Source organism: Eptatretus burgeri, chromosome 18 (genome assembly GCF_056783735.1).
Source record: "Eptatretus burgeri isolate ZD-2024b chromosome 18, Ebu_testis_v1, whole genome shotgun sequence".
In the NCBI taxonomy this organism is placed as follows: Eukaryota; Metazoa; Chordata; class Myxini; order Myxiniformes; family Myxinidae; genus Eptatretus; species Eptatretus burgeri.
In genome coordinates, this window is record NC_140978.1 from 46,513,757 (window position 1) to 46,528,041 (window position 14,285).

Sequence of the window (14,285 nt, forward strand, 5' to 3'; positions counted from 1 at the left end):
ACTGTGTGTCATGTAATTTGTCACCATACCATCACCGATGGTATACGAGTTGTCTTACAGAGTTGTTCATTATCTTTACTTTTGATAAACTGATTCATGAATTCCATCTTTGCTTCATCACGTTCCAACTCATCAACTCACCCCCACCTATGCCCTGAGGATTGTGTTTTCCTTTTGGTACAATAGCCGGCTCTCACACATATGTGTCCAGGCCACGAGCGACTTCATCCTTCACCCCACAATCATCATGAATGTTCGCATACGCGTAAGTCGTCACATTTCTAAGTCGTCACTTTTTTCTCGGTCCCGATGGTGACGACTTACGCCGAGTCTACTATATGTATGTATATATATATATATATATATATATATATATATATATATATATATATATATATATATATATATATATATATATCGTTATATATATAGTTATATATATATATATATATATATATATATATATATATATATATATATATATATATATATATATATATAGTTATATATATATATATATATATATATATATATATATATATGTATATTAAGATATATATATATGTATATGTATAGTTATATATATATATATATATATATATATATATATATATATATATATATATTGTTACGTTTGAGGGGGGGTATGCATTCAAAGGGTAATTAGGATGTTTAATTAGGTATGCCATGCTGTTCGAGTGTACCAGGATCTCGATGTAATAAGTAGCAATTCAGTGGTGATAAGTTGTCTAGTAAATGTCCATTTCTTCAAGGGGGAAATGATAATTGTCACGTAATTAGATAGGGACACGGGATAGGGTAAGTGTGTCTGCGTAAACCCCTTTTAGTATTCTCTGGAGGCTTGCCGTGACGTCACAGGACAGTGCTGCGGATGGCTCCGCCCCGTGATCACGATTGGCGGAAGGCGACGGCGGTGGGCCAATAAAATGGCTCGATTGGAAGTGACGAGGACGGGAGGATAAAAAGGTTCTATTCGGGGTCGAAAAGGAAGAGGAAGAAGATCGGGACAGAAAGACCGTTTTTTTGGGGGTGGAGGTTGTTGTGCTGGGAGCGTACTGTGTTGTTGCGCTGATTCGGCCCTGGTTTTCATCGTGTCTTGTAGCCTTGCTGAGCCTCGTGCCTCACCTTGGTTGGCTCTGGGGTTCTGCTGGCTCGGAGTACGGGGTCGAACGGCGGGCGGACCTGCCTCCCTCTCCTGCTCGCGGTTTGGCGCCGGAGCTGGTTCCCTGGCGGCTGTGAGCGGACTTGGGCCGAGACCAGGAGGTCGACAGCCCCACGGTTTCTCCTGCCCCCCTGACGAGAGCAAGGCCAGCTCGTCCGACGCCAATCCAGGGACTGTTGCGTCCACACCACGGTCCAGCCTGACCACCAGGAATAGCTACGTTTTTTTTTTTGTGTGTGTGTGTGTGTGTGTGTGTGTGTGTGTGTGTGTGTGTGTGTGTGTGTGTGTGTGTGTGTGTGTGTGTGTGTGTGTGTGTGTGTGTGTGTGTGTGTGTGTACCTGGCGCCTTAGAGGGTTTGAGATTTGTATATTCATTGGAATTGTCTGTGTTTTCCCCACGCCCGATCTCACACCATCCCGTCGAATCGCCCCGGATCCCTCTTCTTGCCGAGTCTTGTTATTTCTGGTTAGAGGAATAAACGTTATCAACTAAGTGAAAAGCGACTCGTGCCACCTTCCTCGTCCCGTTTGCGGTAGAGCGATTAGAACCGCCATCTTTGGGTTATAAATAAATAAACCGCCTCCATCGTTTCGGCTCATTCTACGTTGGCGGGACTGTTCAAGTCCCGTGGACGTCACAATATGTATATGTATATATATATATATATATATATATATATATATATATATATATATATATATATATATATATATATGTATATATGTATATGTATATATATATATAGTTATATATAGTTATATATAGTTATATATATATATATATATATATATATATATATATAGTTATATATATATAGTTATATAGTTATTTTTATATACAGGGTGTGCCAAAGTAGTGTGGTGATGTATCTGTCTGCTTGCTGCATTTGAACAATTAAATTTCCATTTGTAAAGTTCAACAATTGCAGCATGCTCTCGATACACGTACACACACACACACACACACACACACACACACACACACACGGAAAGTTAAAGAGAGGGAAAGGTGAGGATGAGGAGCAAATACCTGGCACGGTCGGCTGACCAACACGGCCCAGGACGCGAAGGGTAGGGGTAGTTGAAAAGTTACTGTTGTATACGGTGTGCGAGTGAGGAGGTGCCGGCTGAGCAACGTGGCCCAGGACGCGAAGGGGAAGGGTTGTTTAAAAGTTACTGTTGTATACGGTGTGGGAGTGGGGAGGTGCCGGCTGACCAACGCGGCCCAGGACGCGAAGGGGAGGGATAGTTGAAAAGTTACTGTTGTATACGGTGTGGGAGTGGGAGGTGCCATGTATGCAACGTGAGGTGTGCGGTGTCGTGCCAGAGGAAAATGTGATTGTGAGTGATCACACCTTCTTTGTGCGTCCACAGAAGACGGGATAGAGGGGTGTATGGAGAGAGAGGAGAATAGATGCGTGAGAAGGAAGATCCCTAATCTAGCCGTGTAAAGGTCTGTATGTGTAGCGCGTAACTCCATGGGATGCTCCACCTGAGTGTTCCCACCTCGTGATATGGCACGTTATCTCCTGCCTATTTATTCGCCAGGACTGATGGCAATGTGCACTCCACGCTGGTCCACCGTCCGTGGCCGGCAGTGAGTCCATCTGGCTTCGCGGGGTGGCGGGACGTCGACAACATGGCAGGTAGTCTCGAAGGATGGCAGTCGCACACGGACCAGGTTCTCGAAGAAGAAGCTCTTTTTACAGCTCTGCTCTCCCCACTTTTATAATCCCCAGGGGAAGGGTGGGGCGAGGACCGGAAAGTGACGCGCTGTGGCCCAAATCCTGCTCCACCATTGGGCCACAGCGGCCAGAAACTGGCACCCCGGCCCTGAAAATGCAACGAGTGTCGTCTGTATGTCGGATGACAGTGGACCTTCTCCTACACCCACGGGCTCCTTCACGAGCCAAAATGTACACCCAGGATCCGAACCAAACTCCCGGATCGCCCTTCCCTCGATCCCTCCTCATTGTCTCCGGTCTTGCCGTGGTCTGATGACTGGATGAGGGCTGCAACAATTCCGGACGTTCACCTGGGGCTCGTGAGATGTGGTGGAGCTATTAGCATCTGTTGCATGGTCGAGAATCGCGTGGCGCCAAGGACAATCCGCCGCCGCCTGGTGCTCCTTGAAATAGAGTGGCGAATTGTAGCGATGCAGAGGTACGAGGGTGTGTGGGAGTATTTTTTCCTTGTGCAGGATGCGTTTGTGGTCAAAGTGGTGAGATTTGATGAGCGAGGTGTGGAGGAAGGTGAGGTGCCGGTTGGGAATTGGCACGCAGAGTTGAGGGAAATAATGGTGCGCAAATTCCCGTGTGTGGGTTGTCTTGTGTGCAACGGGGATGATCCGAGCCACGGGAGGAATCACTGTGTGCCTATTAAACAATTGAATTTCCCCGGTAGTTTGGATCACGTGGGTATTTAGGTAAATTGAAATTGGCAATCAACCCTTCCCCACGTGACCTATCTATTGGCGAGTTCGGTCCGATAGAGGACCCGTCGGCTCCGGAGTTATCCGGGAGACGACCTATACATTCCGGGCGATCGGTCGGGCCGACTTGCAGCTCCATCTAGCGGTCGTGCTCGCGGCCGATACCAGGCCCCGCAACAATCCCACTGACGCTCTGACGTTGCATCAAATTTTTGTCAGTCTCAGATGGATGTTCAGCTGGGTTGTTATCTGCTACCATTTGCCTCTGGACATGCAAGATCATACGGTGTGATTCAAAAGAGTAGGTGAGTTATCGCCGCTTCCGTTGCGAAATTCCTTCCCTAACGAGCTCAAATCAAACAGGAGGCCGAGCCAGCCAGTTCATGAAAAGACAAAGCCAAAACCTCTCCTCGACCAACCTCGCAATAAGGTGGGATCAGTTGTGCCCGTAGTAGTAGTAGTAGTAGTAGTAGTAGTAGTAGTAGTAGTAGTAGTAGTAGTAGTAGTAGTAGCTGTATTTTGTGTGGGACATTATAATGTTTCGTTGTTGCCTTTGTTGACTGACGGTGTCTCAACAAAGAAACTGTAGTGGTGCTGCAGGTTTTTGGGGGAAACAAAGGGAAAATAACGTCCTCCAAAGAAAAAGAAAACACTTCCTATTTTGGGGTCCAACTTAATATTTTCACATTTTGAGCCACCTTTATACAACACTTTCCTCCATCAGAGGTTCGCAAATCTACGCAAATACATTTGTTTCGAGTGGATTAAATGCTGAACTTCATGATTTTAAAATACATAGTCGTTTGTGTCTTGATTCATTACTCAATAGCAAACACCTGTTTGCGCTGTTCTTTTTGTGAGGGATGCGATGGTTGTACAGTATGCCGTGTGTGTGTGTGTGTGTGTGTGTGTCCCACACAGCTGTCAGAGATCGTACGCGAATTCAAATCTACCAACAGGCTGCTCCTGACGGGCACTCCTCTACAGAACAATCTCCACGAGCTTTGGGCACTGCTCAATTTCCTGCTCCCCGATGTCTTCAACTCCTCTGAGGTACGGAGCTTGTTCATGAGGTCACACTGGAAGGCTCTTTCCTTTTATGTGCATGGCGTCTAATGAGCAGAGCAGAGTAGAGGAGAGGAATGAGAAATTTGTCCTTTTTTTAGGTTATCACTCCGAAATCAGCTCAAACAGTGGGTCCCGGCGTCCGTTCGTCTGTCCGTCCGTCCGCGAACATTTGACTTAAACATCTCCTCACAAACTACCCGAGCGATTATGGACCAAATTTGGTGTGATGCATCAGAACAGCAAGGTCTCATGGGGTTGTGCTCCCCATCCAGTTTTGCCTCCCCCCTATAATGGGGGTAAAAGGGGAGTTTTGCTTCAAATATTGGTATTTTAGTCAAAAATCTTCTCAGAAACTGGCAGACAGATCCAGACCAAACTTGCTCTGAGGCATCAGGACCATGCCCTAACCTTAGGTTGTGCTCCTTATGGCCGTATCTCCCCAGGAAAGGGGACCACTGGTCCCCTCCCCGAATCCCTCATTTTCACGAACACATCCTCTTCACAACTACCCGAGCGATACGGACCTAATTTGGTACAACGCACCAGGACAGTGAGGTCTCACGGGGTTCTGCACCCCACGTGGTTCTGCCCCCGATAAGAGCCTGAAAAGGGGGGGGGGGGGGTTTACTTCAACTTCAGGTAATTTATTGAAAAATCTTCTCAGAAACCGACGGCCAGATGCAGACCAAGCTCTTGATGAAACATAAGGACCGTGCCGTTAACTTAAGTTCTGCTCCCCATGACCGTACCACTTCAGGAAGGGGAGCCATGGCACCTTTCCTCAATCCCTAATTTTCACTCCACCTGTGAGGGAAATAACCATCCCTTCCTGAAGTGCTATTTTCTATAGTAACCACAGGGCTATTTGCTAGGTTTTTGTTATTTCGTTTTTTTCTTGGTAGCTCACCTGGAACGTAGTTCCAGGGAGCTAATGGGATGGCGCATCATCCATCCGTCAGTCCGTCACTCTGTCATTCCATCCATCCGTAAACACTTGCAACTTCTTCTCCGGAACCACACACACCATTTTGATGAAACATGACCACAACCTTCATCACCCGTGATGTACCAAAGTTTGTTCACCGCATTCAAAAAAAAAATCAGGCATTTCCCCCCAAAATAGGTATTTACTTTCTTCTCTGTTACATATTTTGTGGGTCATCCATGCCAACCAGTGGTTATCTATTCCCTGGTTATCCTATCCATCCACTACCAGGTGAGCACCCAGGGGTATTGCCCCTATTTTGTTGTTTCGTTTTTCTTGTGTTGTTGTTTCGTTTGCATCAGGACAGTAAGGTCATCCTGCCTGTAGGGGAAATGACCGTCATACCCCACGAGGTTACTTTTTAATGCTTATGGTCGAGCCTGCCTCCGAGTTTAAAAGCAAAAGTACATTGAAACACACTGAACAACTGTGGCCTGCAAACTGCCTGTCTTGCATTCATATGGTCAACACGAAGATAAATGGAGAAGAGAAAACAGGACAGTGTATGTTGAGCACTCTAGCCATTGCCAAATGGAATGTTATGATCCCTGATTCGTTTGTTTCCATGTTGAATGTAAAATTCTGGATAATTTTGAAGTTTGCATTGTTTATATTGAATTGTTGCAGTAAAACAAAATGGATAATGTCATGTATTAACAAGAAACAGCAGCTGTGAGGCACATGGCCATTGGCTACTTCATTGTACATGTCACAAAGCGTCTCGTATTGTCCAATGCTCAACCTTGGGGATGCTGCGGGGTAGGGTGGGCATGCTGGGGGGTAGGGTGGGTCAGGTGGGCGCTGGGGGGGGTAGGGTGGACACGGGTGGGTAGGGTGGGCATCCTGGTGGGTAGGGTGGGCATGCTGGAGGGTAGGGTGGGCGCTGGGGGGTGTGGTGTGCATACTGGGGGTAGGGTGGGTGCTGGGGGGTGTGGTGGGCATACTGGGGGGTAGGGTGGGCACTGGGGGGTGTGGTGGGCATACTGGGGGGTAGGGTGGGTGCTGGGGGGTCACATTTATTCCAGGAACAAAACAGATGTATGAGAACTTGTTGTGACGGTGACTTTGTTTCCCATTTCAGCTCGATTATAACTTTGTGCACTTCACTTTGTTAACTTGTTTCATGTACGAAAATGATCTCAAAATATTATTTGTACTTTTGTAATGGGTCAAAGAGACTGTATTATCATGAACTTGCTGTTCAGTGACAAATAGAAGATGTGATACGGGATTGTGGGTAATGTTTTCTGGAAGTGGACATTTCAAGTAGTGGAACCTCCTCACCACCCGACTCACTCCAACATTGATTTCTTCATCCTCTTTGTCGTGGATATCATCACAAATATTGTATCTCATCACACGTGTTTTGCAGGCCTAAGGTTGATGATGATAACCATTTTATGGACACCAAAGCTGTGATATTTATAATTTTTGTCTTTCCCCCAAGTTTTCTTCTTTGGGGTCTGAGGCTCATGGAAGAGCTCTCACACACACACACACACACACACACACACACACACACACACACACACACACACACACACACACACACACACACACACACACACACACACACAACAGCTTACCTGACCAGACAAACACAGTAAATGAGCCGGGGGGAAGTAACACTTGTTACACCAGAAAGAGAGAGAGAGAGAGAGAAGAGAGAGAAGAGACTCATCTTACAGCTATTCGTGTGGTTTCAATTGCTTTTCGGCAAGAAAGCCCTTCCTTGAGCTAACCAAATCGACAATGCCTCACTCAAGATGCAAAAGGTGAACATTCCTTGAATTTGAATCGGATTAATGGACTGCTGCAGAAAGCAAACATCAGTGCATTCACAGAACCTGATCTCTGTGGAGAGTCCGACTCGAAGAATGTCTCCAGGTTGTCCTCAACATGCTGGACAACACCCTTTAAAGACTTCAACAGCAAAATAGCAGGGGGTTTTATGGGTGTCATCGTCGTATTCCTTGCGTTCATCTTTAGGAAGACATGAGCGATTCGGATGAGGTGTGTGTCCGAACAAGAATCCCAAACAAGGCCTGGTCGAGCACAGTCGCAGCAGCACCTACGACCTCCAATGCCATCGCCTTCACGACTGACAAATGTCACAGTTTTGTCAAATTCATGCGACGGAAAATTTACTTATTCATTTATACACGTAAACTAATGATTATAATCAAACAGAAATCCACAATGTGACGTACACCTCCTGTATGTACCCACGTTACGTTTTACCTGTTTGAAGTGGATAGGTGGTGAGAGTGTGTTATCATTGCGGTCGGAAGCAGAAGCTTGATTTCACTCTGCATGCAGAGGTCTGCAAGTGCTTGGTAGCGTCACACTTGTCTCCACTTTGCAGAGATGATACCGATCTACTTGAGAGTGTCTGATGTTGCTCCAGACTAGAGCTTACTGAATGACGAACAAGAGTTACGAGTGGCACTCAAGTAGTTCCTGAGTCAGACACTCAGAATGATCAGACAATTATTTAGGGTTTGTGGGGGGAGGGGGGACGTCATTAACTCTACACTCGGTGGATCTGGCTTGGCCCACAGTGCATTCCTTGTTTGTTATCATCATCTCTGTGACCCCATCTTCCCCTCCCACCTCAGGATTTTGACTCGTGGTTTGACACCAATCACTGCCTGGATGATCACAATGTTGTCGATCGTTTGCACACGGTAAGCCTCTCGGACTCATTCGTTACAGACGCTCCAAGTTCAAACCCCATGGGGGAAATTGGATTCGATTTTTTTTTTTTTTTTGTCTCCGTTTGCAACGGCTTTCTTCCATTACTTTCGAATGGTTTGTGTCACTTGATGAGGAAAAATGCAAAAAATGCCCCGCCGTGTATCGAATCAAAATGGACCAAGTCTGGCGAGCATGCCACCAACTAAGATGTGCTGTTGCTCTTTATTGCAGCTGCTGAGGCCATTTTTACTTCGGCGTGTCAAATCAGAGGTCGAGAAGTCTTTACCACCAAAGAAGGAGGTGAAGGTGTACGTTGGCCTGAGCAAGATGCAGAGGGAATGGTGAGTGTTTATAAACACTGGTTCTCCATCACATTTATGTACTTTCAAATTAATAATGGTGTCTGTCATTGTGATCAAGTTTTAAATGAAATGAATGCTTCGTAGGCACAAGAAGCAATCATTTAACTTAAAATGATCTACATTGTTGCACTCCAAAAGAAAATTGATACTTATTGATGTTCTCCAAGTCTCCAAGATTTGCATTCGAATCAGATAACGGAAGTTCATTTCTTTAAAACTTCCTGCAACGCCTTCCGACTTGTACATTTATGATTGGTTGTTCAGCTTTGACAGGATCGGCCGCTTGTTTTGCTTCATACTGCTGGCCCCCATGTCGTGTTGGTGCTGAATATCAGGTACACACGTATTCTCATGAAGGACATCGACATACTGAACTCCGCAGGCAAGATGGACAAGATGCGATTGCTTAACATCCTCATGCAGCTACGGAAATGTTGCAACCATCCGTACCTGTTTGACGGGGCCGAGCCAGGTCCACCGTACACCACTGATAGTCACTTGGTGGTCAACAGTGGCAAAATGGTTGTCCTAGACAAGTTGCTCTCCAACCTCCGGAAACAGGGTGAGTAAAAAAGAAGAATGAGGAGCTCGCCACAGTGGGATTGATGATGGCATCTCTTGTGTTAGAGATGCGGAAAAGGCTGAATGTGAACCGGTTGACCCAACACTCCTGACAGTGCTGAAGCTAGTCATATGTACTAGTGGGGGTAGCTGGCGTTGCCAGACAACATCGGGTCCCCCCTCTCCCACCCCACCACACCCCTCCCCACCCCACCCTTTCCTCCTCCCACCCCACCGCTTACTAATTGTGGACACAGGCATTTCACGACAAAGCCAATTTTCATCTTTATTTACGTCATGTAAGATGTGAATTATTACATGTCCATCAGTTTGTTTATAAGCCTTGAAAAGTCTGGCGAAAACCAAACCTTTTTAGATTTTATGAAAGACTACTTTTTTCTTTCCTCTGCATGATGAGAACGAATCTTCATTGGGTGGTGTTTATTTGACCGCTGCTGTGATCACTGCAAACAAAACATACATTACCTCATTTGAATTCAAATCAAAATGTATCTTTGTTTCCTCAAAACAGTACCTTTATTTCATGACAGAAGACACGTTGTTCAGTCTTCAAATGTACATCATAGGCCTTTGAACAATCTGAGCTTTGTGAAGTGAAAAATGTTGCGGCGATTTCTCGGTGGCTGGAGGGAAAGGCGTGGCTTGCAGAAAGAGCTGGGCTTATGTCCCACCCACAGACACGAATTCGGATATATATATATATATATATATATATATATATATATATATATATATATATATATATATATATATATATATATATATTGTTACGGATCCGGGGGTGGGGGGATTCGGAGGAGCGCGTCAATCACTGTCCGTAACCAGTTTGGGTTTTCGCACCCTACTCTCGACAGCCAAATGTTACAGATTCGGCGCCACCCTAACCACCGCCGTCTCCAGGGTTATAACGCCAGCTGGTTCGGCACAATTCTCGGGTTACGCGTCTCGAACCACGATACCAAAATACACCTGTACCTTGCCAGCTGGGGGAATAGACCCCGGTTACAGACTGGTTTTGTCAGAGACCGAGCGGAGTCTACCAGTCTGTAACCATTTTGGTTTTTATATTCAAATCGAGCGGATCGTTCCTCGACGTGGCACAAATTAATTCAAAGCGGCAACTTCATACGAATCAGCCAGATTTATTGGGGACATCGGGGAATACGACACAAGCAAAACATTCACGACAATGTTATAATTAATCTATAACCCGTTCTTAACTAGGGAGCTACGGATTACGGGTTTCGAAGGGAACTCTAACAAGATAAACCTTAAACGACATGCAAACAAGACATGGACAGCATGCAGACAAGACAGAGTACTTGGTGATGTTTCATGGACGAGAGGAAAGTATCAAAGGCACAAATGTGGCTCGTGACAAGCCGATGTCCACGGATTCGAGCCCCAAGCTCGAGCACGCCGCGTGGCAAGATGGCGGCGCCGTACTCTTTCTTCTCAAGGCACCGCTTGCGCACGCCATCCTCAGTGCGTTCTGACCCCGCGCAATGTCGACGGCACAAGATAGTCAGATCGATGGTGGGTCTCAGCTGGTTTCTCACAAGGCCCAGCATACAAGTCCAGGCCTGGCCTGTTCACCAGACCAGGCCAAATCGAGGCGTTGGGCTCCGCAGGCGGATCGACAAACGTGTCGAGCCGTGCCGTGAGTCGGGACAGAGGCTCCGTGGTTAGACGCAGGTTGAACCTGTCGATGACCTCCTCTTGAAGCCGACTCCAGACCAACACAGCAGCCAGGTCCTCTCGAAGCAGATTGCAGCCTCCCACGAGTCGTTTCTATACAGCAGAAATCCTCACTCGACACTCAGGCTCAGTTTCTCTCCCGGCAGATTCACCACTGCCTTTCCTTCGTTCGCTCGTCTCGAAGCCCACTGGCTTCTCCCTTCAGTTTCACTTCCTTCTCTAGGCCACGCCCCCTCAGCCGACTGGGCGGGGCCTCGTCTGGAGGGAGGAAGGAAGAAGAAGAACCTCTGGGTCCACCACCAATGTACGAACAATAAACATGCATACTACATCTCCCGACACACATGTAGCGTCCATTTACCGAACAACCTGGCTAAACATGCATTTAATGGGGGGGTCTGGGCTAATCCTATATTTAATAACATACTAAGGGCCATTTCCGTAACACTACCCCCACCTTTCTCCCGAGGCTCTCTTGAGCCTCCATCTGGGGCAGCCCACGGCAATGGCCCTGTCTAACGTGCAGCACAAATCTCCAATTTACTCTAACCCACAACATGGGAAGCACTTAACTCAAAAACCAAAGTGTCACAGTGAGATTGGCATGTCCCTATCCTCGTGTGTCGGGTCACCAATCCAACAAACAAATTCACACTCTCTGCACACTATTAACATTCTAATTATGGATTTGAACGGGAGGGCATTCAATTTTACTTTTAACACCAACATTTGCATAGTAGCAGAACATTCAAAGGTTCAAAGTTCTTTCACGTGTTCGCTCCTTCATGCCCCTCCTGGCAGTATTGTCCATTCCCCCCTGAGAGTTTCCTCACTTCGTGGCCTTATTGGCCTCTCACCAGGTGAGTTCAGTCGGCCCAGTGGCCTAATCTCACAAAGAGTTCTTCGGCCCACTGAGCCCACAAAATGGCATGAATCTTCGGCCGCAACGGCCCACAAAAGCACTTTGGCCCATATGGCCTACTCACAAGCAGCAACAGGCTGATTTTTTTTTCTTTCTCTTTTTTTTTTTTCTTGTACATACAGGATGGTGTGTTTCTTACTCAAACTTTTTTTCTGGGGTGTGTGCTCATGACATACTGGTGGCCTCTCTGGCACTTGGAGAGGGTGACCTAGCCTGGCCCTTGCCAACAAATTCTCCCATCAACACTACTCGTACCAGGTGTCACACATGAATGGTGCGGAGGAGAGTCCATCGAACCTAACCATTTACTTTTAGCTCTGGACAATGCAACAAACCCTGCTATGGCTAGAATGATCCTAATGGCCCATTTTTCCTGACCTGGCACACTGTTCTATTCTTTTAAACCTGGGCAAGGCCCTTATTTGTCTTTTTTCATTTGGTGGTGGCAGGCATAACTCGCTGGCTAGGGAGTGTGACTACTACTATGCCTCTTTGCCTGCTTCCAATTGTGGGTGGAGGACACCCAGCAACCTCGGGGTTCACCTGAGCGTGCTTCTGGCACTCCTAACTAAGGGGTGGCTCTCTCTAGCCCCCATACTGTGCTCTCCTGGCACTCACACTGTGCTCTCATAGCACCCATACTGTGCTCTCATCGCACCTATACTGTGCTCTCCTGGCACTAAAACCTATCGTGCTCTCCTGGCACAGAACCTACCGTGCTCTCCTGGCACTGAACCTACCGTGCTCTCCTGGCACTGAACCTACCGTGCTCTCCTGGCACTGAACCTACCGTGCTCTCCTGGCACTGAATCTACCGTGCTCTCCTGGCACTGAACCTACTGTGCTCTCCTGGCACTGAACCTACCGTGCTCTCCTGGCACTGAACCTACCGTGCTCTCCTGGCACTGAACCTACCGTGCTCTCCTGGCACTGAACCTACCGTGCTCTCCTGGCACTGAACCTACCGTGCTCTCCTGGCACTGAACCTACCGTGCTCTCCTGGCACTGAACCTACCGTGCTCTCCTGGCACTGAACCCTACTGTGCTCTCCTGGCACCTCTGACGGCCTTCACCTGCCAGGAACCCCCAAAGCCCTGGTGCCCTATTTCCAGACTCACCAACTTCCAATACCATGTCACACTACCAGCAAGTATCCCCATACCTTGGCCTGCACCTACCCCTCGCAGTCCACCTGCACAATGGAACAGCAGCCAGAATCCATGTCAAATCCTCTAAGTCCCCCTAACCTACACAAACTTGGTTAAGAGACTCCTACCGACAGGGTACGTTGTTCACACTCACTCTCCTCATCTGCACAATCACGCCATTCACCCAAACTCTTTAGTCATTCATTCCACAGTGCCACACACCCAGTCCACAATACCATCCAACACCTTTCACGTTTATGTGAAAACAAAAACACACCAGTCCCTCGGATCCCACTTGGTCATCAAATTTAACTGGTACTCTTTTTTTTATCAAACCCCAACAAATTTATCACTACGTCCGTCGTCCGCTGGCCTCCTCCATACTCCCCTAATCGTTTATTTCCAACAATTTAAACGAAACATCAAAATTTCTTCACCAGCCCCATGGAACCTCTGCATGGTTCCAACCAGGCATTTCAGTCTTTCCTCAAACAAGCCACTCTTTGTCATCCACTTGCTTCAGATGCATTTAACGCTCTGCCTGTGATGTCTCCACCACTTTTTTTTTTCAGTAATCACCCAAATCCACTCGTGCCACTCATCCCTTCTATCATCTCTCAATTTGCAACCACTCTCGATATAATTTCCAATCAAAATTTCTTGCATCCAAATATGGCCTGCTTCTTTGGCTCATTGGAAGGGGAGTGAGGGAACGAATCCCTCATTACCCATTACATGACCCCGCTGCCTTTCCGCCACGGCTCAAAGGGTCACGTCTCAATTTGGGTTGTGGTCCACCCCCTCCTTTTCTCCAGGGTTCGCGGAAGTCAGGTAAACCCCAATCGGGGGAGCGGCCTTCCCCTCTTCTCCATAACTCCCTGAAGACAGATAAACCCCACTCAGCTAGCCAAACCCCTCGTGTGCTCAGAGAGGTTTGAAGACCAAGTAACACACGTCAGTGCCACTTGCTACTGATCTGCGCTCTACCCCAAAGTTTTTATGAGGCTGATAGAGAAATTAAAATCCAATTACTAAAGCCGCTCCTGGATGCAGCACTTCTAACTCTGTAAGAACCCATGCGGAGTTGTCCATTATGGTTTTTGTCCCCTGTGACAAGTTCTGTCCTGGTGGCATTTCTATTTTCCCTTGCACCTCTAATCTATTTCCTACGTCACCACTCCTTCCACGCTCAGTACTCCCACACACAACA

General features: G+C 47.1%; 1 protein-coding gene across 4 annotated transcripts in view; it reads left to right on the forward strand.

The window, feature by feature from the left end:
* Positions 1-14,285, forward strand: part of SMARCA5 (SNF2 related chromatin remodeling ATPase 5) — a 72,985-nt gene that overhangs the window by 29,927 nt on the left and 28,773 nt on the right. For all 4 annotated transcript variants that reach the window (XM_085864136.1, XM_085864137.1, XM_085864135.1 and 1 more), the window contains exons 8-11: positions 4,535-4,666; positions 8,285-8,353; positions 8,595-8,704; positions 9,061-9,287. In XM_085864136.1, coding sequence (XP_085720262.1) covers positions 4,535-4,666; positions 8,285-8,353; positions 8,595-8,704; positions 9,061-9,287 — 538 coding nt within the window. The remainder of the gene's footprint in view (positions 1-4,534; positions 4,667-8,284; positions 8,354-8,594; positions 8,705-9,060; positions 9,288-14,285) is intronic.